The sequence below is a fragment of the Phyllobates terribilis genome, unplaced genomic scaffold, assembly GCF_046119375.1.
Source record: "Phyllobates terribilis strain yellow unplaced genomic scaffold, ASM4611937v1 Scaffold_11__3_contigs__length_659146591, whole genome shotgun sequence".
In the NCBI taxonomy this organism is placed as follows: domain Eukaryota; kingdom Metazoa; phylum Chordata; class Amphibia; order Anura; family Dendrobatidae; genus Phyllobates; species Phyllobates terribilis.
Genome location: NW_027362771.1, coordinates 480,896,008 through 480,920,806, shown reverse-complemented (window position 1 = coordinate 480,920,806; position 24,799 = coordinate 480,896,008). Strand labels below are relative to the sequence as shown.

General features: G+C 43.4%; 1 protein-coding gene and 1 non-coding gene across 2 annotated transcripts; both read left to right on the top strand.

The window, feature by feature from the left end:
• Positions 1 to 126: 126 nt before the first annotated feature.
• Positions 127 to 24,799, top strand: TIPIN (TIMELESS interacting protein). The gene is made up of 8 exons (XM_073653447.1): positions 127 to 258; positions 10,255 to 10,404; positions 15,257 to 15,356; positions 16,560 to 16,635; positions 18,396 to 18,518; positions 22,100 to 22,163; positions 23,660 to 23,857; positions 24,361 to 24,799. The coding sequence occupies exons 2-8, from the start codon at positions 10,269 to 10,271 to the stop codon at positions 24,579 to 24,581; spliced, it is 918 nt and encodes a 305-aa protein (XP_073509548.1). The 5' UTR covers positions 127 to 258; positions 10,255 to 10,268; the 3' UTR covers positions 24,582 to 24,799.
• LOC141168047 (small Cajal body-specific RNA 14) lies at positions 22,263 to 22,392 on the top strand. Its single transcript, XR_012251802.1, has one exon.

The window sequence follows — 24,799 nt, the reverse complement described above, 5'->3', positions numbered from 1 at the left end:
TCGTGATTGGTGGTATTTACACTGTGTGCCTGACATGTACAAGTATCATTCGTTTGTCTGTGAACAATAAAGTTTTTTGTTATTTTACATGTCCCGCTCTTTTTGGATGCGGGTCACGAAGCTGTTGCCTAGAAACAAGGCAGTCAGCGGTGACTCCTCCTCCTCCTTTTGCCGTGACGTCACATACCCGGAAGGCGCGCTTTAGTGTATGGTGCTGCGGTGACCGGGCGGCTGGAGAGCCGGGCGCGTCCATTCCAGGTATGGGCGGGGGATTCCTAGCTGTATAGTGCAGTCTCCTCTCTTACTATGGCGGTCTGCTTAGCTCTGGCTGTGTATTGCAGCATACCACTGTGAGTTACAGGCTCTGCAGCACTATGAACCTGCAGTGTAGAACTATTGCTCCCAGCATGCGCCAATCAGCCATAGTATATAGTGCTGGAGCTGACTGATGACTGCACTGTCACTTCTCTTCATGTGTATAATGGCCTCTTACAGTATGGGATTTATTATGGGCTGATGCAGACTGTGGATGAGTGATTGTTATTATGGCTGTCCGCTCCCTATACAGTTTCATCTCCTCGGCAGCACATCCCTTGTTTATGTAGGTGATGTCCTGCTGACAATGTGTGAGGATATATTATGTGTGTACATTGAAGGAGCCTTAGGGTACGTTCACACATTGCAGATTTACGGCAAACAGTTTCCAAAAGAGTTTGCAGGGAAGGCAGAATGGTGTGGATCTTGCTGCAGACTCCTCCATGGACTCTGTAATTGGGGGAGGGGCAGATGATTCTCCAGCACATCCGGTCGTACATTGGCCGTATTTTTCTCCATGTGACCGCCACATACAGCAGAGGATTTGTCTGTAAAAAAAATCACAGCACATTGCAATTTCACTCTGAAGTAGGAAGACACTCGCCCATTCAATTCTATGGGTGCGAGAGAAACAATGGACTGCACTCTGATGCCATATGAGTGCAGTCCCATTTTCATGGCCTGACACAATGGAGAAGACGGAGAATTCTTTTAATTCCGGAGCACACTGTGATCAGTGTGTGATTGGCATAATTGGCCCGATTCTCTCGGGTGAGAGAATATATGCTGGTGTGACCCGAGCCTTACACAATGTGCCCACAATGAGTTTTTGGTGCTTGGTCAAAAAAAAAACCCAGAGAATGTTACAATTTCAGCAGACCGGATGGGATTTATAGGAATCTCATTCCCACTGTGCTTTTTTTTTTTTTTTTTTTTACTCAAGGTAATCTGACCTGTGGTGCATGTTTCAAAAACATGACATATCAATAAGAGACAAAAAAACAGCATTAAAAACGTAAGTAAACTAATTTACTTAAGGCTGTGTGCCCACAATGCGTTTTTTAATCGTTTCTGCAGCGGCAAAAACGCTTAAACGCGAGGTAGAAGGTCTGCCATGTTCCCCAATGATAATCTGCATGTGCTGGGCACATGCTGCGGATTATCATTGCGGAAAAAAACGCAGCACTACCAATTATTTTGTGGAAGTGCTGCTTTTTCGCCGCCATTGACTTGCATTAGATCGCATGGATTACACATCACTGTATATGTAGATGCGCATTCCATGCGTTCTAATGTGCGGATGGTACCCAGGTCTAGAAGACAGGAGAGTCTCCTCCGGACCTGGGTACCATAGAAAACTAAAAAAAAAAAAAATAAAATAAAAAATAAATATACAGTACAGACCAAAAGTTTGGACACATCTTCTCATTTAAAGATTTTTCTGTATTTTCATGACTTTGAAAATTGTACATTCACACTGAAGGCATCAAAACTATGAATTAACACATGTGGAATTATATACTTAACAAAAAAGTGTGAAACAACTGAAAATATGTCTTATATTCTAGGTTCTTCAAAGTAGCCACCTTTTGCTTTGATGACTGCTTTGCACACTCTTGGCATTCTCTTGATGAGCTTCAAGAGGTAGTCACCGGAAATGGTCCTCCAACAATCTTGAAGGAGTTTCCAGAGATGCTTAGCACTTGTTGGCCCTTTTGCCTTCACTCTGTGGTCCAGCTCACCCCACACCATCTCGATTGGGTTCAGGTCTGGTGACTGTGGAGGCCAGGTCATCTGGCGTAGCACCCCATCATTCTCTTTCTTGGTCAAATAGCCCTTACACAGCCTGGAGGTGTGTTTGGGGTCATTGTCCTGTTGAAAAATAAATGATGGTCCAACTAAACGCAAACCGGATGGAATAGCATGCTGCTGCAAAATGCTGTGGTAGCCATGCTGGTTCAGTATGCCTTCAATATTGAATAAATCCCCAACAGTGTCACCAGCAAAGCATCCCCACACCATCACACCTCCTCCTCCATGCTTCACGGTGGGAACCAGGCATGTAGAGTCCATCCGATCACCTTTTCTGCGTCGCACAAAGATACGGTGGTTGGAACCAAAGCACAGATTTCCACTGGTCTAATGTCCATTCCTTGTGTTCTTTAGCCAAAACAAGTCTCTTCTGCTTGTTGCCTGTCCTTAGCGGTGGTTTCCTAGCAGCTATTTTACCATGAAGGCCTGCTGCACAAAGTCTCCTCTTAACAGTTGTTGAAGAGATGTGTCTGCTGCTAGAACTCTGTGTGGCATTGACCTGGTCTCTAATCTGAGCTGCTATTAACCTGTAATTTCTGAGGCTGGTGACTCGGATAAACTTATCCTCAGATGCAGAGGTGACTCTTGGTCTTCCTTTCCTGGGGCGGTCCTCATGTGAGCCAGTTTCTTTGTAGCGCTTGATGGTTTTTGCAACTGCACTTGGGGACACTTTCAAAGTTTGCCCAATTTTTCGGACTGACTGACCTTCATTTCTTAAAGTAATGATGGCCACTCGTTTTTCTTTACTTCGCTGCTTTTTTCTTGCCATAATACAAATTCTAACAGTCTATTCAGTAGGACTATCAGCTGTGTATCCACCTGACTTCTGCACAACACAACTGATGGTCCCAACCCCATTTATAAGGTAAGAAATCCCACTTATTAAACCTGACAGGGCACACCTGTGAAGTGAAAACCATTTCCGGTGACTACCTCTTGAAGCTCATCAAGAGAATGCCAAGAGTGTGCAAAGCAGTCATCAAAGCAAAAGGTGGCTACTTTGAAGAACCTAGAATATAAGACATATTTTCAGTTGTTTCACACTTTTTTGTTAAGTATATAATTCCACATGTGTTAATTCATAGTTTTGATGCCTTCAGTGTGAATGTACAATTTTCAAAGTCATGAAAATACAGAAAAATCTTTAAATGAGAAGGTGTGTCCAAACTTTTGGTCTGTACTGTATACTTACCTTCCGGCGGCCCGTGGTGCGCTCCTCCTCTCATGCCGACAGTTCGTGATGCACTGAAGGACCTGTGCTGACGTCATAGTCATGTGACTGGTCACGTGACGCTGACGTCGGCAGGTCCTTCAGTGTACCGCTGCTGGCAAGGGAGAACGGAGGGAAGCAGGACACCGGGGGCCATCAGAAGGTAAGTATAGATTTCTTTTTTATTTTTTACCATTCTTTGGGGTCACACTATATAAATCCATGCCGGTTGCATTGATTTATACAGTGTGACCAAGTTGACAAGCACTTTACAAGTGATGCTAAAATCGCTTGGAAAGCGCTTGTCAACCCGCATGCGGAAATGCATGTGAAGAACTCTTCACTTCCGCATGTCCCTGGCAGGAAAAACGCATGTACAATCCGCATGTACAATCCGCATGCGTTTTTTTCTGCCAGGGAGATGCAGAAACGCTCAGGAAAAATCCTGAGCATTTCTGCATCGTGGGCACATAGTCTAATAGGTGCAGAAAATCTGCAACATCAAAAACTCATCATGGGAACGTAGCCTAAGGCTATGTTCACACATGTTTTTTTTTTTTTTTTTTTTTTTTACTCAACAAATCTGCAGCAAAACTGATCTCTGGCAGGAAATCGGTTGCGTCAAAAATGCAGGTTTTGATGCTTTTTTTTTTCACTGTTTTTTCCACTTTTCTTCCTTCTTTATTTATAAATGTACATAAAGTTCTGTGGGGAAAAAAAAGAACCCCATTCTATTTTGCCATCAAAAACGCTGCAAAAATTTTTGGTGCATTTTTGATGCGTTTTTTCCACCCCTCATTACTTCCTAGAAGTGACATGCTCTGTTTTCCAAAAACCCAACAAAGGCACAAAATATGCAACAACAAAAAAAAAAAAAACGTGTGAACAGAGAATTCTGGTTTCTCATAGACTTTGCTGACACTGCAAAATGCAGCTGAAAACTTGCATAAAATCTGCAGCAAAAACCGCTGAAAAACACAACATGTGTGAACATAGCCTAAGACTTCCGCACTGGATTCAGCAGTCTTCTGCCATCTAAATTGGCATGATTGCTGAGCCCAGTGATTGGCTGCAGCAGTCCCATGCTCTAATGATGGGCAGGCCGGCTCTTTTGGATCCCTACGTAATGTGTTCACCTGTGGCTCTTTGTGCCTGATCGATTGATGAATGACTCGTCACCTATGTTGTCAGCAGACATTGAGCATCAGTGAGGTAAGTAAAGCTCATTTTGTTGTTTTATTTAGAGGTCGGTATTGGGCAATATAAAAGACTAGATGGTGGCCCGATTCTAACGCATCGGGTATTCTAGAATATGTATGCGGCTGACCGGGTGCAATCAGCAGAGCGGTGTTTAAGTTTGGCGCCCGCAACCAATCAGCAAACAGTGTTAGTGAGGACTGGAGAGCGTGTTTAAATTTGGCGCCAAAATCGCTGATTAGTCGCGACCGCGACCAATCAGCAAAGCGGTGTTTAAATTTGGCGCCAATATCACTGATTGGTCACGGCCGGCGGTCGCGACTAATCAGCAGAGCGGGGTTTAAATTTGGTGCCAATACTGCTGATTGGTCGCGGCCGGCCGCTGCGGCCAATCAACGCCCGGTGTTACTGAGAACGGGGAGTGGCATTGATGTGCGGGTACTTTCAGTGTGAGTAGCCGGGAGATGAACGGCTAGTGCCGGTCATCTACCGGCTGCATCGCCGCTGACTTCCATGCGGCTACCATAGGGAGATCAGCGGCTAGTGCCGCTGATCTCCGGACGGCAAGTGTGAAGGGAGGACCGGGGAGCGAGGCCGCCGGTCGGGGTACTTGTGCTGCGAGCATCCGGGAGATGAGTGGCTGGCACCGCTCATCTCTCGGCTGCGTCGCCGCTGATCTCCCGACGGTGGCCTGCGTGTTTAAAATCCGGAGCCAATTCGCGGACATGCTGCGGCAGTCGCTGATTGGTCGCGCCCAGCCGGCCGCGACCAATCACAGAAGTGGGTTTTAAATTTCGCTGCAACATCGGTGAACCGTGCTACTGAGTACTGGAGAGCGGCGTTTAAATTTGCCGCCCATATCGCTGATTTGTCGCGGCCAATCAGCGACCCGTGTTACTGAGAACGGGGAGTGGCGTTGATGTGCAGGTACTTTCGGTGTGAGCAGACGGGAGATGAACGGCTAGCGCCGGTCATCTCCCGGCTACATCGCTGCTGACTTCCATGCGGCTACCGTCGGGAGATCAGCGGCTAGTGCCGCTGATCTCCTGACGGTGGCCTGCGTGTTTAAAATCCGGCGCCAATTTGCGGCCGTGCTGATGCAGTCGCTGATTGGTCGCGCCCAGCCGGCCGATCAGAGAAGCGGGGTTTTAAATTCCGCGCCAATTTCGCTGATTAGTCGCGGCCGCGACCAATCCGCACAGCGGTGTTTAAACTTGGCGCCAATATCGCTGATTGGCCGCGACCAATCAGCGTCGTATTAGTGAGGAACGGGGAGCGGCGCTGCCTGTGCGGGTACTTCCGCTGCGAGCAGCTGGGAGATGAGCGGTTGCTCGCAGCAGAAGCATCCCGACCGGCGGCGCCGCTCCCCTGTACTCCGTTCACACTTGCCATCGGGAGATCAGCGGGCCAAGCCGCTGATTTCCCGACGTTAGCCGCATGGAGGTCAGCGGCGCCGCCGGTCGGGGTAGTTCTGCTGCTAGCGCCGCTCATCTCCCGGCTGCATCGCCGCTGACCTCCGTGCGGCAGATGAGCTGCTAACGGCCGCCATCTTTTTTCTGAAATCCCGCGTCGCTGATTGGCCGCGGCTGATCGTGTTAGTTGTAAATCATTGCCATCCAGTGTTACAATTGCTCTTGGGCACTTGTGGTGCAGATTAGATGAATTCTCCTGCTCCTCTCTGCCACACCCATATATCATTCATCACTGTCCACTTCTTAAAATGTTGGTGTAGCAGGTTAATTCTGTCATAAAAAGGTGACAAGTCACATAATATGTTTCAAAACTTTGTGCAAATATTTTGCCACGTTTCAAACAATTTTACACCAGAATTCTGCAGAAAATTGTTTGATGCATCGGGGACAGTGGGTACAGGCCACAAAATAAATTGTATAGTGCTTTCTTTTTCTTTTTCTTGCAACATGTTAATGAATTCATAAAGCTTGTCCACATTGTAGTACTGTACAGATTTTCCACCTAGAAATCCGGATGGAGAATGTGCAGTGTATTCACCCTGGAGTAAGAGGCCACACAGCGCCCGGGGTAGGGCATGCTGTAATGTAGTGACTGCGATCACTTAGACGGTGGTTGGGGCAGTGACCGCTCACATGTAATACACAGCACACGGTAAGAACAGGGGAACATGTCTCGTGTTTCTCTGTGCACTGTATGTATAGTGGCCATCATCCATGGTGAATAATCCTGTTTTGGCTAAGAGCAGTGTAATCCTTCTTCTATTACACCGTTCTTGGTAACAGCATGTACTGTGGTGCTCGGCATGCTTTTCATCAGCTTGTTGCTGAATTTCTTATGTGACATATGGGTAATCAGATCCTGAGTCTGAGATGTTGAGAGCCTGCCAGATAGTCACCGATCATGCTTTTATTACCCGATGTTTAAAATCCATGTTAAGCTACGTTCACACTGAAGTCTGAAATATCAGATGCCGATTTTGCAGAGAATCAGCTGCAGGAATATCAACCTGACCTTTTTATATTGTCTTAATTTTTTTTTTAGTTTATAACTGCTGATGGTCCCAATTCAGTGGGGGTAATCTGTATTTGGCTACCTGCTGCAAATATCACCTTAATAAGTGACTTGTCATGTAGGGAAGCTGTATCCAAATCTGCAGCAGAAGCAGAATCTGCATTTGTAAATAGTCTATTCTTTAAAAAAAAAAAATATATAAATAAAAACAAAGGAGTTTTAGACCTTATTTACTCAAGGTGTTCACATGTTTTCGTTTCTTTTTTTGCTGCAACCTTCCAAAAAGGAACCATTTTTACCTCATTTTGGGGAAAAACTCAAGGCATCATGTGAACACAACTTTGAATTTGGGAGGGGATACACAAAGCCAGAGTTAGGCTGAGTTCACACGATGCGTATTTAATGCGTTTCCGCGGCGGTTTTGCAGTTGCGGAAACGCATGAAAAACGCATGGTAGAAGGGCAGCAATGTTCCCCAATTGAAATCCACATGTGCTGTGCCCATGATGCGGATTTTTCTGCAGCGTAAACGCTGCGCTCAAAAATCCGCAGCATGTCAATTAATTTTGCGTAAACGCGGCGTTTTCGCCGCCATTGACTTGCATTAGAACGCGCCAATTCCTCAAGACTGCATCTGTACTTGCGTAATTGGCGCGTTCTAATGTGCGAATGGTATCCGAGTGTGGAGAAGAGGAGAGTCTCATCCACACCCAGGTACCATTAAAAAAGCTGTAAAACAAGAATAAAATAAAAAATATATATATACTTACCATCTGTCGGCCCGCGCAGCGCTCCTGCTTGGTTCCCGGCACTTGCAGTGAGTTGAAGGACCTGCGCTGACGTCGGTAGGTCTTTCAATTCAAAGTTGCTGGGAGAACGGAGTGAGCAGGACAGCGCGGGCCATCAGAAGGTAAAGTATACATGTATTTTTTATTTTTACCATTCTCTCGGGTCACACTATATAAATCCATGCTGTTTGCATGGATTTATATAGTCTGACCTAGTTGTCAAGCACTTTCCAGGTGATGCTAAAATCGCCTGGAAAGCGCTTGTCAATCCACATGCGGAAACGCATGTGAATCCGCATGTATTCCGCAGGAAAAACGCATGCACAATCTGCATGCGTTTTTTCTGCCATGGAGATGCAGAAATGATGCAGAAATTTTCTGCTTCATTTCTGCATCGTGTGCACATACCCTTACAGTGACTTTGGTTACTTGTATAGTCCTTGCTAGCCACTCTTGGGGTGTGTGCAGATGTCTCTTTCAGATGGATTCTGCCTTTCATGTGACTGAGGCTGGGTGCCCACGTTGCGTATTACAAGCGTATATGCTGCGGAATTTCCGCAGCGTAAACGCTTGTAAAACGCATGTATATCCGCACCCCATGGTCCCCAATGGCATTCCGCAATGTCAATGCCCATGCTGCGGATTTTTCCGCAGCGAATATGCTGCGGTCAAAAATCCGCAGCATGTTCATTAATTTTGCGTTTCCGCATGCGGAATCAATGTGCGGATGGTACCCAAGTCTGGAGGAGAGGAGACTCTCATCCAGACCTGGGTACCAAAGAACCTGTAAAAAAAAGAATAAAATAAAGTTTATACTTATCTTCTGATGTTTTCCCTCCGTCGCGCTGTTGTGTGAAGGACCTGCCACGTCATTGAGTCATGTGACCCATCACATGACTCAATGACGTCACCGCAGGTCCTGCACACAACAGCGTGAGCAGCTCAAGACTCCGGACGGGGCAGAGAATGCATCGGTAGGTGAGTATAAACTTTATTTTTTTATTTTTTACCATTCTGATTCTTTTTTTTTAACTATTACTTGGTCACACTATATAAATCTATGCCGGTTGCATGGATTTATATAGTGTGAACAAGTTGTCAAGCACTTTTCCAAGTGATGCTTAAATCACTTGGAGAAGTGCTTGATAACCCGCATGTGGAAATGCATGCAAAGACGCTGCAAAGACGCCTCACAAACGCTTCTACCTGGCGGGAAAACCGCATGCGATTTTCCCGCCAGGGAGAAGCGTAAAAAATATGCTTCAGTTCCGCAACGTGGGCACTTAGCCTGAGTGAAGCCTGCTCAATTAAAAGACCGCTGGCTTTTTCCCAACACTCCTTTACCTGAGAGCACCTCACCTTAAAGTTGTTGTTTGCACATAATCTGGGGGATTGGGGGGTTGTTTCCTGCAGCCAGATGTAGGTTTAAGATTTTCCCAGTGACCTTCAGCCAGCAACAGTGAAGGTTTATTGATTTTTTTTTTCCCCTTTGGTTGTTTTTTCTATGATTGTAAAAAAAAAAAAAAGATAAAGAAATAAAATCTGTAAGTATAAGATGTTTCAAAATGGGTTAGAAATGAATGCATGAAAATCATAGTTGTAACTTTTAATTAAAAAAAGAAACAAAAAAACTAATGTACAAAGTTCTGAAAAGTGTGATCAGCAGATATTCCAGATCTGGGCATCCTGGTCTCAGTGCGCCAGATAATAAAACTGATATAATTTATACTGCAAATTGTCATAAATTATAGTAAATCTGCCATGCCACTTGTGAGCCGGCATCATTGTACCCAACCCCACACTTTCCTCAATACGTCTCAAAAGTTGCACATTTTGACATTTATGTAGCTTGTGCCAAAATCTTTATTCAGGGGCCAGAGAACTGCTGTAAAATGTTGATGACCTCTCCTAAAGGACCGGTTCTGTACAATGTTCATGTAACTAGGAGCTGATCTGCTGTTCTTGGTACACATTGAATAGAGCTGCACTCTTCATCTCAGGTCATATTTCACATGGCTGCTGTAGGTAACAGCCGATGGTGTCAGTGTCAGCCCCCCAATGTTCTCCAACATTTTATGCTCCAGATAACCCCTTTTAGTTCTCATGTGTGAATGAAGCCAAAGGCCGGTTTCACACTTGGGTATTTTGGTCAGTAAGGTAGAGAAGTACACTTCTGTATTTGAAAGCATTCTTAATTTGCAGCATTTTTTCCAAACCTGTTGAATACTTTTGCATAGTACTGTATATGTGATATGTTATGAATATTTTTACGGTGGCGTGTCTTGTCAGTAGCATTAATTGTAATATTCTCTCCCCATGACTCGCGTTGCATAGATTGTCAGGTATGATACTTACATTCAAACGTATTTGGAAATAGTTCCCATATTGTTTTTCTTATAAGTATCGTTAACATGATTATTAATGAAGTTATATATTTCTTATTTTGTAGAAATTGATGCAAAAATGACGGATCCATTGGAAAATGACCTTTTTGACCTTCCCGATTATGAGCACACGGAAGATGAAAGTTTCCCTCCTTTACCCCCACCACATTCTCCTGGGGCAGGAGACCATGACAATGAGGACTTGGCTAATGGAGGTAGTTAGGGAAACATATTATATTGTAATGTACATTAAGGCGGGTGTCAGGTTTACAGGGATGGATGCTATGTTCCGGGAATGGTTTGCTATCTGATTTGCTAAGAAGCACAATCAAGTGCTAGTGCAGGGAAGTCTATTTTCTGCATCCAGTCTAGCTGCATAATCTCTGACTAGGTTCAGATTGGGTTTGGTGGGACAATTAGGCTATGTGCCCACGATGCAGAAATGCTCCGGATTTTTCCTGAGCGTTTCTGCATCTCCCTGGCAGAAAAAACACATGCAGATTGTACATGCGGATTGTACATGCGTTTTTCCTGCCAGGGACATGCGGATGTGAAGCGTTCTTCACATGCATTTCCGCATGCGGGTTGACAAGCGCTTTCCAAGCGATTTTAGCATCACTTGGAAAGTGCTTGACAACTTGGTCACACTATATAAATCCATGCAACCGGCATGGATTTTATATAGTGTGACCAAGTTAGTTAAAAAAAGATAAAAATGGTAAAAAATAAATAAAACCCATCATACTTACCTTCCGATGGCCCCCGGTCTCCTTATCCGATGCGTCCGGTCTCCCCGGTGTCTCGCGGTTGTGTAAAAGGACCTGCCATGATGTCATTTAGTCATGTGACGGGTCATGCGACCGCTGACGTCAGCGGTCGCGTGACCCGTCACATGACTAAATGACGTCATGGCAGGTCCTTTCAGACCATCGCGAGCTGCCGGAGAGTCAGGACGCATCACTATGGAGACCGGGGGCCATCAGAAGGTAAGTATAATGTTTATTTTTTATTTTAAATTCTTCTTCTTTTTTTTCCTTTTTTTTTTTTTATACAGGTACTATGGTACCCTGGTCTGGAGGAGAGTCTCCTCTTCTTCAGACCCGGGTATCTTCCGCACATTGAATCGCTTAATATCCGCATGTGCACATGTAATCATGCGAATATTAAGCGATTCAATGCAAGTCAATGGCGGCGAAAACGCAGCGATTACGCAAAATAATTGGTAGTGCTGCGGATTTTTCCGCAATGATAACCCGCAGCGGAAATTTCCACAGCATGTGCACCGCACATGCGGATTATCATTGGGGAACATGGCAGGCCGCTGCGGAAACGCTTAAACTCATAGTGGGCACCCAGCCTTAGAAATGACTTGGCCTGACACATGCTGCTTTGAAATTGCAACATCAAGAAGGAAAAGTTATGGAAATCATAGGATAAACAGACATGTTACTGATCTACAAATGATGAAAAATTGAAACAAAATATTTTGATTTATTCAGTATCGAGTAGGAGCTCCACATGTACAAATGCACACACACGCTTTGGCTGATATTAATGGTTGTCGGAGGAATGTTCTGCTACACTGAATGCAGTTCGCCAAATCATCAAGATCCTCTGCTGGCAGCTCTCTTTGCAATTGTCGACCAGAGATGTCCCATATGTGTTGATTGGATACAAGTGCGGAGACACTGCAGGCTAAGGCAGCACGTTTAGGCCATGCAGGCTACTCACAATAGCACAAGCAATTTCCTGTCTGGTGTTGCCATGTTTTTTTTTTTTGTTTTGTTTTTTTATTGTGATCCCTTTAGGGGACTTGAACCTGTCTTTTCTGATTACTTGTTCAGTGTATTTTAATGCTACTCTGTTGCAATAAATGGATAAAATTGCAGTCTGATATGTGGCTGGGCTTTACAGGACTACTGACATAGTAGATGCCATAGCAACTGGGACAGAATTGCACATGCCACTGGATCTGCACGCCTTAAATGCCGCAATCAGAGATTGACAGTGACTTTAAAAGGGTTAATAACAAGGATCAGAGTTCAGCACTGTTAAGGGGGTCTGCTGCTGACACTGGTTTAGGGGTAATATCCCCCATCCTGGTATATATGCCCCCCCCCCTTCCTATTATATGTGGCCTCCACCCCTATCCGGGTATGCATGGCACCCCTCCATCCCTATCCGGGTATGCATGGCACCCCTCCATCCCTATCCGGGTATGCATGGCACCCCTCCATCCCTATCCAGGTATGCATGGCACCCCTCCATCCCTATCCGGGTATGCATGGCACCCCTCCATCCCTATCCGGGTATGCATGGCACCCCTCATCCTCATCACGCTGCACATAAAAAAATAAACACTCCTACTCGCCTTTCTTCTCTCCTCCAGCGCTGCGTCCTGTCTGCCCACACTGATCTTGACATGTGAGCCGCGCATGGCGTCACTGCCATGCGCGGCTCACGAGAGATCAGCTGCCGGAAGTCACTGCTCCCCACACCCCAAGACTGTGTGCGCGAGGAGCAGTGACTTCATGCGCCTTAATAGCCCATGGGCATGGAGAGGGGGTGAATATTCATGCCCTTTAATAGCATTCACACGCGATCGCACGGCAGCAGCAGGAGCTGCGCTGCGGCTACACTGTGTGCCACTATTAAGGAGAATGAATATTCACTGCACACCACGCCCCCCCCACACACACACACGGTGTGTGTATGCTTGAGAAAGGTCCACAATTTTGGACCGAAACGTTGCCATATGGGCTATTAAACCTTATCACTTTATTCTACTCTGTGTGCTGCCTCCATTTTTGCATGGATATCTAAAGGACTGCTATGTACCTGGGGGGCTTTTTTTGCACCAAAAACATAATTTTTGTGCTGTTTCCTACCTTTGAATTTTTATATATATATTTTTTTTTTTTTTCAAAAAAAGCACGAAAAACTGATATACAGTACAGACCAAAAGTTTGGACACACCTTCTCATTTAAAGATTTTTCTGTATTTTCATGACTGAAAATTGTACATTCACACTGAAGGCATCAAAACTATGAATTAACACATGTGGAATTATATACTTAACAAAAAAGTGTGAAACAACTGAAAATATGTCTTATATTCTAGGTTCTTCAAAGTAGCCACCTTTTGCTTTGATGACTGCTTTGCACACTCTTGGCATTCTCTTGATGAGCTTCAAGAGGTAGTCATCGGAAATGGTTTTCACTTCACAGGTGTGCCCTGTCAGGTTTAATAAGGGGGATTTCTTGCCTTATAAATGGGGTTGGGACCATCAGTTGTGTTGTGCAGAAGTCTGGTGGATACACAGCTGATAGTCCCACTGAATAGGCTGTTAGCTGCTTTTTTCTTGCCATTATACAAATTCTAAGTAAAGAAAAACGAGTGGCCATCATTACTTTAAGAAATGAAGGTCAGTCAGTGTGAAAAATTGGGAAAACTTTGAAAGTGTCCCCAAGTGCAGTTGCAAAAACCATCAAGTGCTACAAAGAAACTGGCTCACATGAGGACCGCCCCAGGAAAGGAAGACCAAGAGTCACCTCTGCTTCTGAGGATAAGTTTGTCCGAGTCACCAGCCTCAGAAATCGCAGGTTAACAGCAGCTCAGATTAGAGACCAGGTCAATGCCACACAGAGTTCTAGCAGCAGACACATCTCTTCAACAACTGTTAAGAGGAGACTTTGTGCAGCAGGCCTTCATGGTAAAATAGCTGCTAGGAAACCACTGCTAAGGACAGGCAACAAGCAGAAGAGACTTGTTTGGGCTAAAGAACACAAGGAATGGACATTAGACCAGTGGAAATCTGTGCTTTGGTTCCAACCACCGTGTCTTTGTGCGACGCAGAAAAGGTGAACGGATGGACTATACTTGCCTGGTTCCCACCGTGAAGCATGGAGGAGAAGGTGTGATGGTGTGGAGGTGCTTTGCTGGTGACACTGTTGGGGATTTATTCAAAATTGAAGGCATACTGAACCAGCATGGCTACCACAGCGTCTTGAAGCGGCATGCTATTCCATCCGGTTTGCGTTTAGTTGGACCATCATTTATCAATGACCCAAAACACACCTCCAGGCTGTGTAAGGGCTATTTGACCAAGGAGGAGAGTGATGGGGTGCTACGCCTGATGACCTGGCCTCCACAGTCACCAGACCTGAACCCAATCGAGATGGTTTGGGGTGAGCTGGACCGCAGAGTGAAGGCAAAAGGGCCAACAAGTGCTAAGCATCTCTGGGAACTTCTTCAAGATTGTTGAAAGACCATTTCCAGTGACTACCTCTTGAAGCTCATCAAGAGAATGCCAAGAATGTGGAAAGCAGTCATCAAAGCAAAAGGTGGCTACTTTGAAGAACCTAGAATATAAGACATATTTTCAGTTGTTTCACACTTTTTTGTTAAGTATATAATTCCACATGTGTTAATTCATAGTTTTGATGCCTTCAGTGTGAATGTACAATTTTCATAGTCATGAAAATACAGAAAAATCTTTAAATGAGAAGGTGTGTCCAAACTTTTGGTCCGTACTGTGTGTGTATATATAGATATATATATATATATATATAAAATAAATAAATAAATAATATTACACACACACACACACACACACACATTTTCCTCAGAAAAATACGGTACTTGCCACTTGCTTTCTTCTGCAGTTTTCAGTGCTACTCCAGTCCCTCCCCGGCAGCGCTTTCTTGCTCCCTCACACTTTGGATCATTACTTCCTTTCTTAATGCAAGTCCATGGTTGCCTTGTTTCTCAGTCTCTGACTTGCATTGAGACATATATTGTGTGAGCTGGCTGGTCACACCTGCTTGCACACAATTCAGGAGAGAACCAGAGCGGCCCTGGAAGCTGCAGAAGACAGCGACCACTAAGTCTTTCAATACATGCATTATATATACTTTACTGACATCCAACAGATTGTGAGATAAAGTAACACTCTAGCAGATTTCTTTTAAGGGGCTTTAAACTTTGAGGCTGTTTCAGATTGGTGACCTGTTCCCTCTTCTTTTTTCTCCCTGGAAATAAAAATATTTTTATTAATGTTTCTATAGATGACTGGACTAGAAGCATGGGACAAACGCAACCGGAAGAAGTGCCAAAGCCTGCCAGGCGGGCGGTAAAGAGACCACAGCCTAAACTGGATGCTCAAAGGTATGTACCTTCGCTTAATATAAACCCAAGGCAGATTTGTAGCACAGAATTTTGCGACTGTAATGAAAAATGGAAAACTGAAATTTCTTTTTTTTTCAATATAAAACCAAAGTAACCTTGAGTCCTGAAAAAGGTCCTATGTCATGCAGGGGTGGGGAAGCAGCGTTACTGAGATCCGGGGCCTGTGGTTGGTTTCTTGCTGTAGTTTGTAGGGATATAAACTTAAAGGGAACCTGTCACATCATTTCAAGCACCTAAACTGTCCCCAGTGCATTGTTAGTGATGCAATCTGCGCTTGGACCCGGCCGCGATTGTGCAGTGTTGTGTATGCGCCACACACCGCAATCGTGGGATTCTAGTGACGTTGGCGCAACCAGGGAAGTCAATCAAATTGAGTGGGCGGCAATGCCAGTGACTGAACCAAAAAGAATCCTACCCCTATGACTAAACGAGCAGGTACTATATAAGTATATAAAGTGCTTTTTATACATCATTACCGTTTTTAATGAAAATAACATGTTAGTGATGCAATCTGCATCACTAACAATGCACTGGGGACAGTTTAGAGGCTTGAAATGATGACAGGTTCCCTTTAACAACTTTAGTATAATTTCTTTGTGTTTTGTTTGGGATACTCGTCTTAGATCTGTCAGTGCAGAGGGCAGTGTCCCAGTACCTGCAGGCTCTGGTTAACCATATCACTGACTTCTACCTCTGCCACTGTATGGGATGAGCTTTGTTCTTCTCGTTTTCTCACAGCCCAGAAATGAATAGAAAGAAGCAGTAGATGGCTGAGCTGTAAGGAGGGGTTATATAGGCGACATATCCCACTGCATATCTTTATGGTGGGATACCTTTCAGCTTTCTCTGGGAGGTACACGATGGGAGTCCTCTGAAAAATAAATATATAATTCCATACCTGTGGCTCAAACGTGATGTGAACAGGCCTAACTTGTTTTTTTTTTTTGTCTAAAAAATGAGTCCTTCCTCAAAAGAGAGTTGCAGACTGTTCTACAGCTTGAGTTGTCCAGGATTACAATGTTGCTGTACTACATAGGGTGGGTCATCCATATTGTGCCCTCTGATGGCCCCCTCCACTCCTCTGCTCTTTATAAATGTAAACTTTTCATAATATAGCTGCTTTAGAAATACTGCAAACTACGTGACTTCTAGTATTTCTGGACATTCTGTATCTCCCTGTAGGCTCACTTCACAGCGTGGCTTGCCTGCTTTAAGGCATCTGTTTGATGACACAAAATTCAAAGGCAAGGGACACGAGGTAAGCTGCGGTTTGGTGACTTTGCCCCTTGTGGTCTTTTACAGTCATGCTATTCTCCTGTATTAGCAAAAACTGTTCTTTACAGCAGAAAATGTTTTAACCCCTTCATGACCTTGTGAATTTCCATTTTGGCACTTGTTTTTTCCTCCCTTTTTCAAACAGCCATAACTTTTATATATAATATATATATATATATTTTTTTACTTTATTATAGCCGTATAAGGGCTTAATTTTTTGCGGGACGAGTTGTACTTTTAAATGACATTATTGGTTTTACCATATAGTGTACTGGAAAGCAGGGAAAAAAATCCAAATGTGGTGAAATGGCAAAAAAAAGTGCAATTCCACAATTTTTATTTTTTTTTTAAATTTACTATGTTCCCTATATGCTGAAACTGACCTGACAATATGATTCCCCAGGTCAGTACAAGTACAAAGATACCAAATATGTATGTTTTTATTTTTGTTTGTTTGTTTTTAAATTTAAGTGGTAAAGAAAATTTCCAAAACTTGTAAGAATTTTTTTTTGCTTATGTCACCCTTTTCCAAGATCCCGACGCGTTTTCATTTTTTGGGATCTGGGGCTGGGTGATAGCTTATTTCTTGTGGCTTGAGCTAATGTTTTTATTGATACCATTTTGGGGTAGATATGATTTCTTTGATCGCCTCTTATCGCAATGCTGCAGCGGCCCAAAAAACTCTGTAATTCTGGCTTTTTTTTTTCTTGTTACTTTGTTTACCGATCGGATTAATTGTTTATATATTTTGATCGGACATGCCAAATCTGAACCCTTTTTTTTTTTTTTTTTTTTTTTTTTTTTTTAATTTAATTTTCAATGGGACAAAAGGGGGGGGGGGGCTGATAACTTTTTTTTTTTTTTTACTTCAATATTCCTCTTAGGAGACTTGAGGCTGTGATAGTTCAATTGCGTTCAATCACGATCTCCTGTGAACGCTGGCCACGAGTCGGCGTTCACAGGAGATTCATTCACAATGACGGTCACAGAGCTCTTCTGCAGACACCCTGATGTCATGACAATCCATCAGTACCCCACGATCACGGGACAGGGGCGCCGATGGGTGGGATTTGTAACATGATTCTGGCCGGCTGGTGTTTAAATCTCGCTGTCAGTGATTGACAGCAGGATTTAACAGGTTAACAGCTGCAGGCAGAGCACCATTCGGAATACTGTAATGGTAATTTAACCCTAGAACGCATGACCATAAAAATCTACACTTTCACATACCTGGGGCCTTTTAGGCCCGTGTGCAAATAACATGGAATAACTCAAACAAAAATGACAAACAACGATATACCTGAGGAATACCTAGAGTTTCAAAATTCTAACTAAAGTAATCTTGCAGAAAATAGAAAACAATTAACAGGGCGGGCCTGCGAGGCCCCAGGTATGCGTTCTAGGGTTAAATAGATTTTCTTTTCCTAACATATAGGCCCCGATTCATCAAGACCAGCAATTTATATCTGCAGTTTTGATGAAGGGACTTGGAGTCACACTCCTGCAAAATTTTTGTGGAACTCCACGTTGCGCAAATTTTTTTTTTTGCTACTTTCAAAGCAATTTGTCAGAATTCTGAACCGGGCCATAATCTTCATGTCATCAATGCATTTTTGTTTTGTGTGTGTATACAGCATTTGTCCCATAGAGTATACTTTAAACATAGCACCCAAATATCTTAAGGGATGTGCGATGGATGGGACTTCAGGTGGAAAGCTTTTTTATTTTTCACTCATTTTGCAGACAGAGGATTTGAAGGTTCTCATCAGGCAGATGGAGAATTGGGCGCACAGACTTTTTCCTAAGCTGCAGTTTGAAGACTTTCTCACTCGACTGGAAACCCTGGGAAATAAGAAGGAAGTGCAGGTCAGCGAAGATGGAGATTATATTTGTATAATTAGAGTGTATACAATTAGCAAACTGGTTCACAGAAATTACACTACATAATACAATACTTTTTTTATTTAAATAAAATAAAATAAATTGGAAAAGTAGAAGATAAAATATAGTTGATTGCTGTCTCCAAATTGGTGAACAATAGCTGGAAGAGTGAAAAATTCTGCTTGTACAGATTGGTTAGTATCAGTCGACCAGGAGGGAGAGAGGGGGCCGCTACAGGGTCTTTTTGAGGGTGGAAACTCTGTTAAGAAAAGTTTCAACCATACTCTACTTTTCTAGTTTTTTTAAAGAATAAAAGTAATGTTTTGTTTAGTGTAATTTCTGTGAACCAATGAGCAAAGATGGAGAAGAATATGTGGCTATGTGTCTTATAAATTATTGTCTTGTAAATTGTCTTGCTAAATCCAAGCGACACTACTCTGTCCTCCTCCTCCTTCTGGACTTGTCATCTGCCTTTGACACAGTGGACCATTCCCTCTTACTACAGACTCTCATCCCTTGGCATCACAGACTTGGCCTTATCTTGGATCTCCTCATACCTAAACGACCGGACATTGTGTCTCCCACTCACACACCACCTCCTCATCTCGCCCCCTATCTGTCGGTGTCCCCTAAGGCTCAGTTATAGGACCTCTGCTCTTCTCCATCTACACCTTCGACCTGGGACACCTCATAGTCTCACGGCTTTCAGTATCACTTCTTTGCTGATGACACACAGATCTACCTCTCTGAACCTGATATCACCTCTTTAATAACCAGAATCCTGCACTACCTGTTCGCAGTTTCACCCTTCTCTGCTAGATTTCTAAAACTTAACATGGATAAAACTGAATTCTTCATCTTTCCCCCATCTTACTCACCCCCCCCCATCTGACCTATCCATCATAGTCAATTGCTGCCCGCTCTCTCCAGTCCCGCAAGCTCGCTGCCTCGGGGTAACGCTGGACTCTAATTTCTCCTTCAAACCACATATCCAAGCCCTTTCCACTCCAACTCAAAAATATTTCCTGGATCCGCACATTCCTCAGCTACGAATCTGCAAAAACACTAGTGCATGCCCTCATCATCTCCCACCTCGACTTCTGCAACCTCCTGCTTTGTGGCCTCCCGTCTAACACTCACACCCCTCCAATCTGTCCTAAACTCTGCTGCCCAACTAATTCACCTGTCTCCCCTCTATTCCCCAGCCTCTCCGCTCTGTAACTCCCTTTACTGGCTCCCTATTACCCAGAGGCTCCAGTTCAAAACCCTAACCTTGGCATGCAACCCATCCACAACCGGTTTCCTTCATACATCTCTGACATAGTCTCCCAGGACGTACCTGCACGCAACCTCCAATTCTCACAAGATCTCCTTCTCTACTCTCTTCTTATCTCCTCGTTCCACAATCTCATACAAGATTTCTCCCGTGCATCCCCCCTACTCTGGAACTCTCTACCCCAACACATCAGACTCTCGCCTACCATGGAAACCTTCAAAAGAAACCTGAAGACCCACCTCTTCCGACAAGCCTACAACCTGCAGTAACCACCGCTCCACCATACTGCTGCACGACCAGCTCTACCCTCACCTGCTGTATCCTCACCCTTCCCCTGTAGACTGTGAACCCTCACGGGCAGGGTCCTCTCTCCTCCTGTACCAGGACTTGTATTGTTCACGATTATTGTAATTGTTTTTGCTATGTATACCCCTTTCACATGTAAAGCGCCAAGGAATAAATGGTGCTATAATAGTCTTCATTTCACCTATTGAGTCAGTCCATCCCAGGTTTATGCATATGTTCAGTATTTGCAGCAGAAACATGTTTCCTGTATTGGCAGGAAAAGCACAGCATAAAATACATTTTTTTTTTCTCGTTCTTTAGTTTTGGTGAAAACTGCAACAAAAAATGCTGAAAGAATTGCAAATTTAAATCTGCTGCAAATATGCAAGTAACAAGTGCATGAGGCTTCAGGAATCTCATTCACTTTGCTGGAACTAGAAGGTCTTCAGGTTTTGTGACAAATCTACCAAGAAAATCCGCGACAAAATTTCAACATGTGCAGTCACGGATTCTTAAGGCTGTGTGCCCACGTAGCGTTTTTCAAGCGTATATGCTGCGGAATTTCCGCAGCGTAAACGCTTGAAAAACGCATGTAGATCCGCACCCCATGGTCCCCAATGGCATTCCGCAATGTCAATGCCCATGCTGCGGATTTTTCCGCAGCATATATGCTGCAGTCAAAAATCCGCAGCATGTTCATTAATTTTGCGGAAGCGCAGCGGAATCAATGTGCGGATGGTACCCAAGTCTGGAGGAGAGGAGACTCTCCTCCAGACCTGGGTACCAAAGAACCTGTAAAAAAAAGAATAAAATAAAGTTTATACTTATCTTATGATGTTTTCCCTCCGTCGCGCTGTTGTCTGAAGGACCTGCCACGTCATTGAGTCATGTGACCCACCACATGACTCAATGACGTCACCGCAGGTCCTGCACACAACAGCGTGAGCCGCTCAAGCCTCCGGACGGGGCAGAGAATGCATCGGAAGGTGAGTATAAAGTTTATTTTTTTATTTTTTACCATTCTGAACAAGTTGTCAAGCACTTTTCCAAGTGATGCTTGGAGAAGTGCTTGATAACCCGCATGCAGAAATGCATGCAAAGACGCCTCACAAACGCTTCTACCTGGCGGGAAAACCGCATGTAATATCCGCATGCGATTTTCCCGCCAGGGAGAAGCGTAAAAAATATGCTTCAGGTCCGCAACGTGGGCACATAGCCTAAAGGTTGTTTCTGTCCATCTGGATCTCTGGATGATGACTTGTTATTCTAGATGACCCAACCAGAAATTAAAAGCTTGGGGTTTGTGCCGGACGGTTAGTGTCCGGTTTTAAACGCCAAACACGGACTTCTCCCAGACGTCCATTTCAATGTTCGGAGTTCCGCTGGAAGTCCATTGCCGAGAGAGGGCATTTCCAGCTCAAAAGTTTGGGTCCCCATTGGGGTTCGGGTTTTGGTACAGATGTGGTACCCGAGCCGAACTTTGAAATAAAGTCCAGGTCAGGTACCAGAACCCGAACTTCCACGGGTCCACTCATCCCTACTTGCTATAATTCACTGATATTATAACAGGAAGCAAATTTGTTGCAGAAATTTCCGTAACAGCATGATTTTTTTTTTTTCTGTAGTCTATACATCGGTGCTTGAAAATTTGTCAACCCTTCAGAACTTTCCAAAGTTATGCATAAATTTGCCTAAACTACATCAGATTTACGCACAAGTCTTAAAAGTAGATAGTATAAAACTCACTGTGGTCTTCAAGTTAGTATTTGTGACTTTATTTGGTTCTCTAAGTGAATATTCTATACAATTATGATCCAGGTGCCCATATAAAATCTTTTAAACTTGCAAATGAGGTTTTCGAAATCCAACATGGGTCAGGTCACATGACTAGTGTCCTCCATTCGTCGTGTATATTGTGAATGCAAAATCTAAGGTATGAATGATCCTAAGCTTTTAATGTTCATTTTTACAGTACATTTGTTCCTATTTTTTTCTCTCCTTCTAGACTTGCTTAAAAAGAATACGCATGGATCTCCCTATTATTCATGATGATTTTACTAGTGAAGAAGGTATTTTCCAACTTCAGTGTACAAATAGCCATTATGGCACCTATTGTGTGTGCATTTCTATTTGCAAAGTACTAAGATTGGTGAAGTGTTAAAATGCATGTGGCAGATGCCCCAATGTTGCATTAAAAAGTAGTTTAATGTGACTTCAGGCTGCCACATAGAATAAAATGGTTCCTGCCGACAGGACCTGGAAAGATTTGAGGCTTCCTGTGCGATGGCTCCATACACTTCAGTTCTGGTCACTTTAATGTATTAATCTCTTAATTACAGGTTTGTTTGTTCTTATTAGCTTACAGTCTTGGTAACTACCACTTAAAAAAGCAAAGATTTTATCCTCTTAATATATTGCAATCATCATATTACATAGCATTGTGTACTTACAATTGCTCATTTTGCCTTTCTACCCAGCTAATTTTTCTCTTTTCCATTCAGTCTATGACATCACGTAATTTAAACACTGACTAGCTGAATTCTTCTGAGCTCTATGTAGAAACAGGAGGTCCATTTTCTATGCACGAGTCACTGCAAAAGTCCCTGGTAGTGGGAGAAGGGAGCAGCTGGATCAGGAGTTGAAGAGGGGGGTGATAAATGCAGGGACAAGAGACTTCCTGTTTCTATATGGAGAAGAATTAGCTGGGTAGAAAGGCAAAATGAGCAATTGTGGTACTAAGTGCTATATAATATGATTGCAATATATTAAGTGATGGGAGTGTTCCTTTAAATGCAGTGCCACATGATGACCATTAGATCACGAGTATCTAATATTGACCATCCGCCTTGTTCAGATGGATTTCTCAAGAATCTCTGAATCTTTAGCTACTATGCACTGCAGATGGTGGGAAAGTCAGTCTTTGCAATTTTATGTTGAGCAGATATCTGAAATTGTTCCACAATTTTTAGACTCAGTCAGTAGTAACCTCTGACCATCTTTTCTGAGAGACTCTGCTTCTCTTACATGCTCTTTTTATAGTGTCATGTGACTTAGTTGAAAGTTGACCCTCTAGCTGATTTTCTTTATTACCGCTTACTTTTCCAGCCCTTTTTTTTTAACCCTGTCCCCAACTCCTTTGAGTAGTTTCGCTGCCGTCTGTGTCTTTTTCCATTCCATTTGAAAAAATATTCAACTTTTGATTTGTGTTCTGCTGTGAATAAAATATGGCTATAAGAGATTTCCAAATCCTTGCATTCTTGTTTTCTTTACAATTTACAGTGTCCCAACTTTTTGGGAGTTGTGGTTATTGATGGGAGTTGTGGTTATTGATGGGAGTTGTGGTTATTGATGGGAGTTGTGGTTATTGATGGGAGTTGTGGTTATTGATGGGATCTACTAAGAAAAGTGTGGTGTCTGTCACCCAGCTTTATGCCTCATACATGCGGTACAGTATGGCCCTGTAGACGGTTATAGGTGCTGCATACTATTTTAGAGGATATTTAGTTTGCTAGTGACTAGATATCATCTGGCTAAGGAGACCTAACTACTACAGTATTTTCTTTAGTTGTTATACAGAAGGAGGAGGATGGCCCGGACTTTGCCTCTGAAGAATCTTCTGCCCTCCCACAGTCGTCTCCACCATCACTTTCTCAATCCAGTGTAGTTGAACTGAGTGAAGAGACTCTTCAGAGGATAGAAAGGAACAGACGCTTGGCTATGGAGAAGAGAATGCAGAAAATTCAAGCCCAAGCAGACAGTGAAGGTACGACTTGTGCACATAAACTACTTTTTGATACAAAATGATGTTTGTCGATAACACTTTACAGTCACGTATTGCTGTCAGCCTCAAGAGCGGCCTGTACTATGGAAGAAAAATATAAAAGGTTACAGTAACTTTATAAACTTTGGCTTTTCTGGTCACAACTGCATTCAATCAGGGCATTCTACGCTCCATTTTTGGGATTAATGGAAGTCCCAACTTTGTGACCTCCATTGATCAGCAAGTTATCACCCATATTGATATGTTATAACTTGCAATATTGGGAATGAACTTTTAACCACAGTGTTGAATTACTGTTAGAATGGTTAAGGCCACCATGGACAAATTGTTTTTACTGCATCCCATTCGGTGGTCTGCACAAAGACCTCATTGTAGGCAATCAGATCCTACTTGATGTTGCCCACGAATTATTTGCTCTGGCATTTTACAGTAAATATGCATGATGGGAGAAATATTTGTTTTATCCTTTTCTTTATTTCTTTTAGCTATGGCTTCTTCTCAAGATCTATCTCGGTCGCAGTGCACAGATCCAGATGATATTCCTGAGGATTTTGATACAGATTTGTTGGAGGAGGTAGATAAAGCAGCTGAGATCAGTTCCCAGTCACAAGAGCCTTCAAGCAGCCATGTGATTGAAGAAATTTCTACATCTCAGAATGAGCCCTCCACTGAAAAACTAGAAGATGTGAATGAGGCTGAAGACTAATGGCTATTTGTTTATGTAGATAGTTTTTTTGTTTTTTTTTCTATTCAAATATTTTATTTCTTGTTTGTATTAAAGTATTTTTTTCCCCCACAAGAATAAGTAAAGTGCTGTGACTTTCAGCTACATAACGAACCAACAAAGTAGCACCCTGTAGCGCTATAGTATGCAGTCATGAAATATATGAAACTTAAATTGCATTACTGCTCTAGAAAATAGGA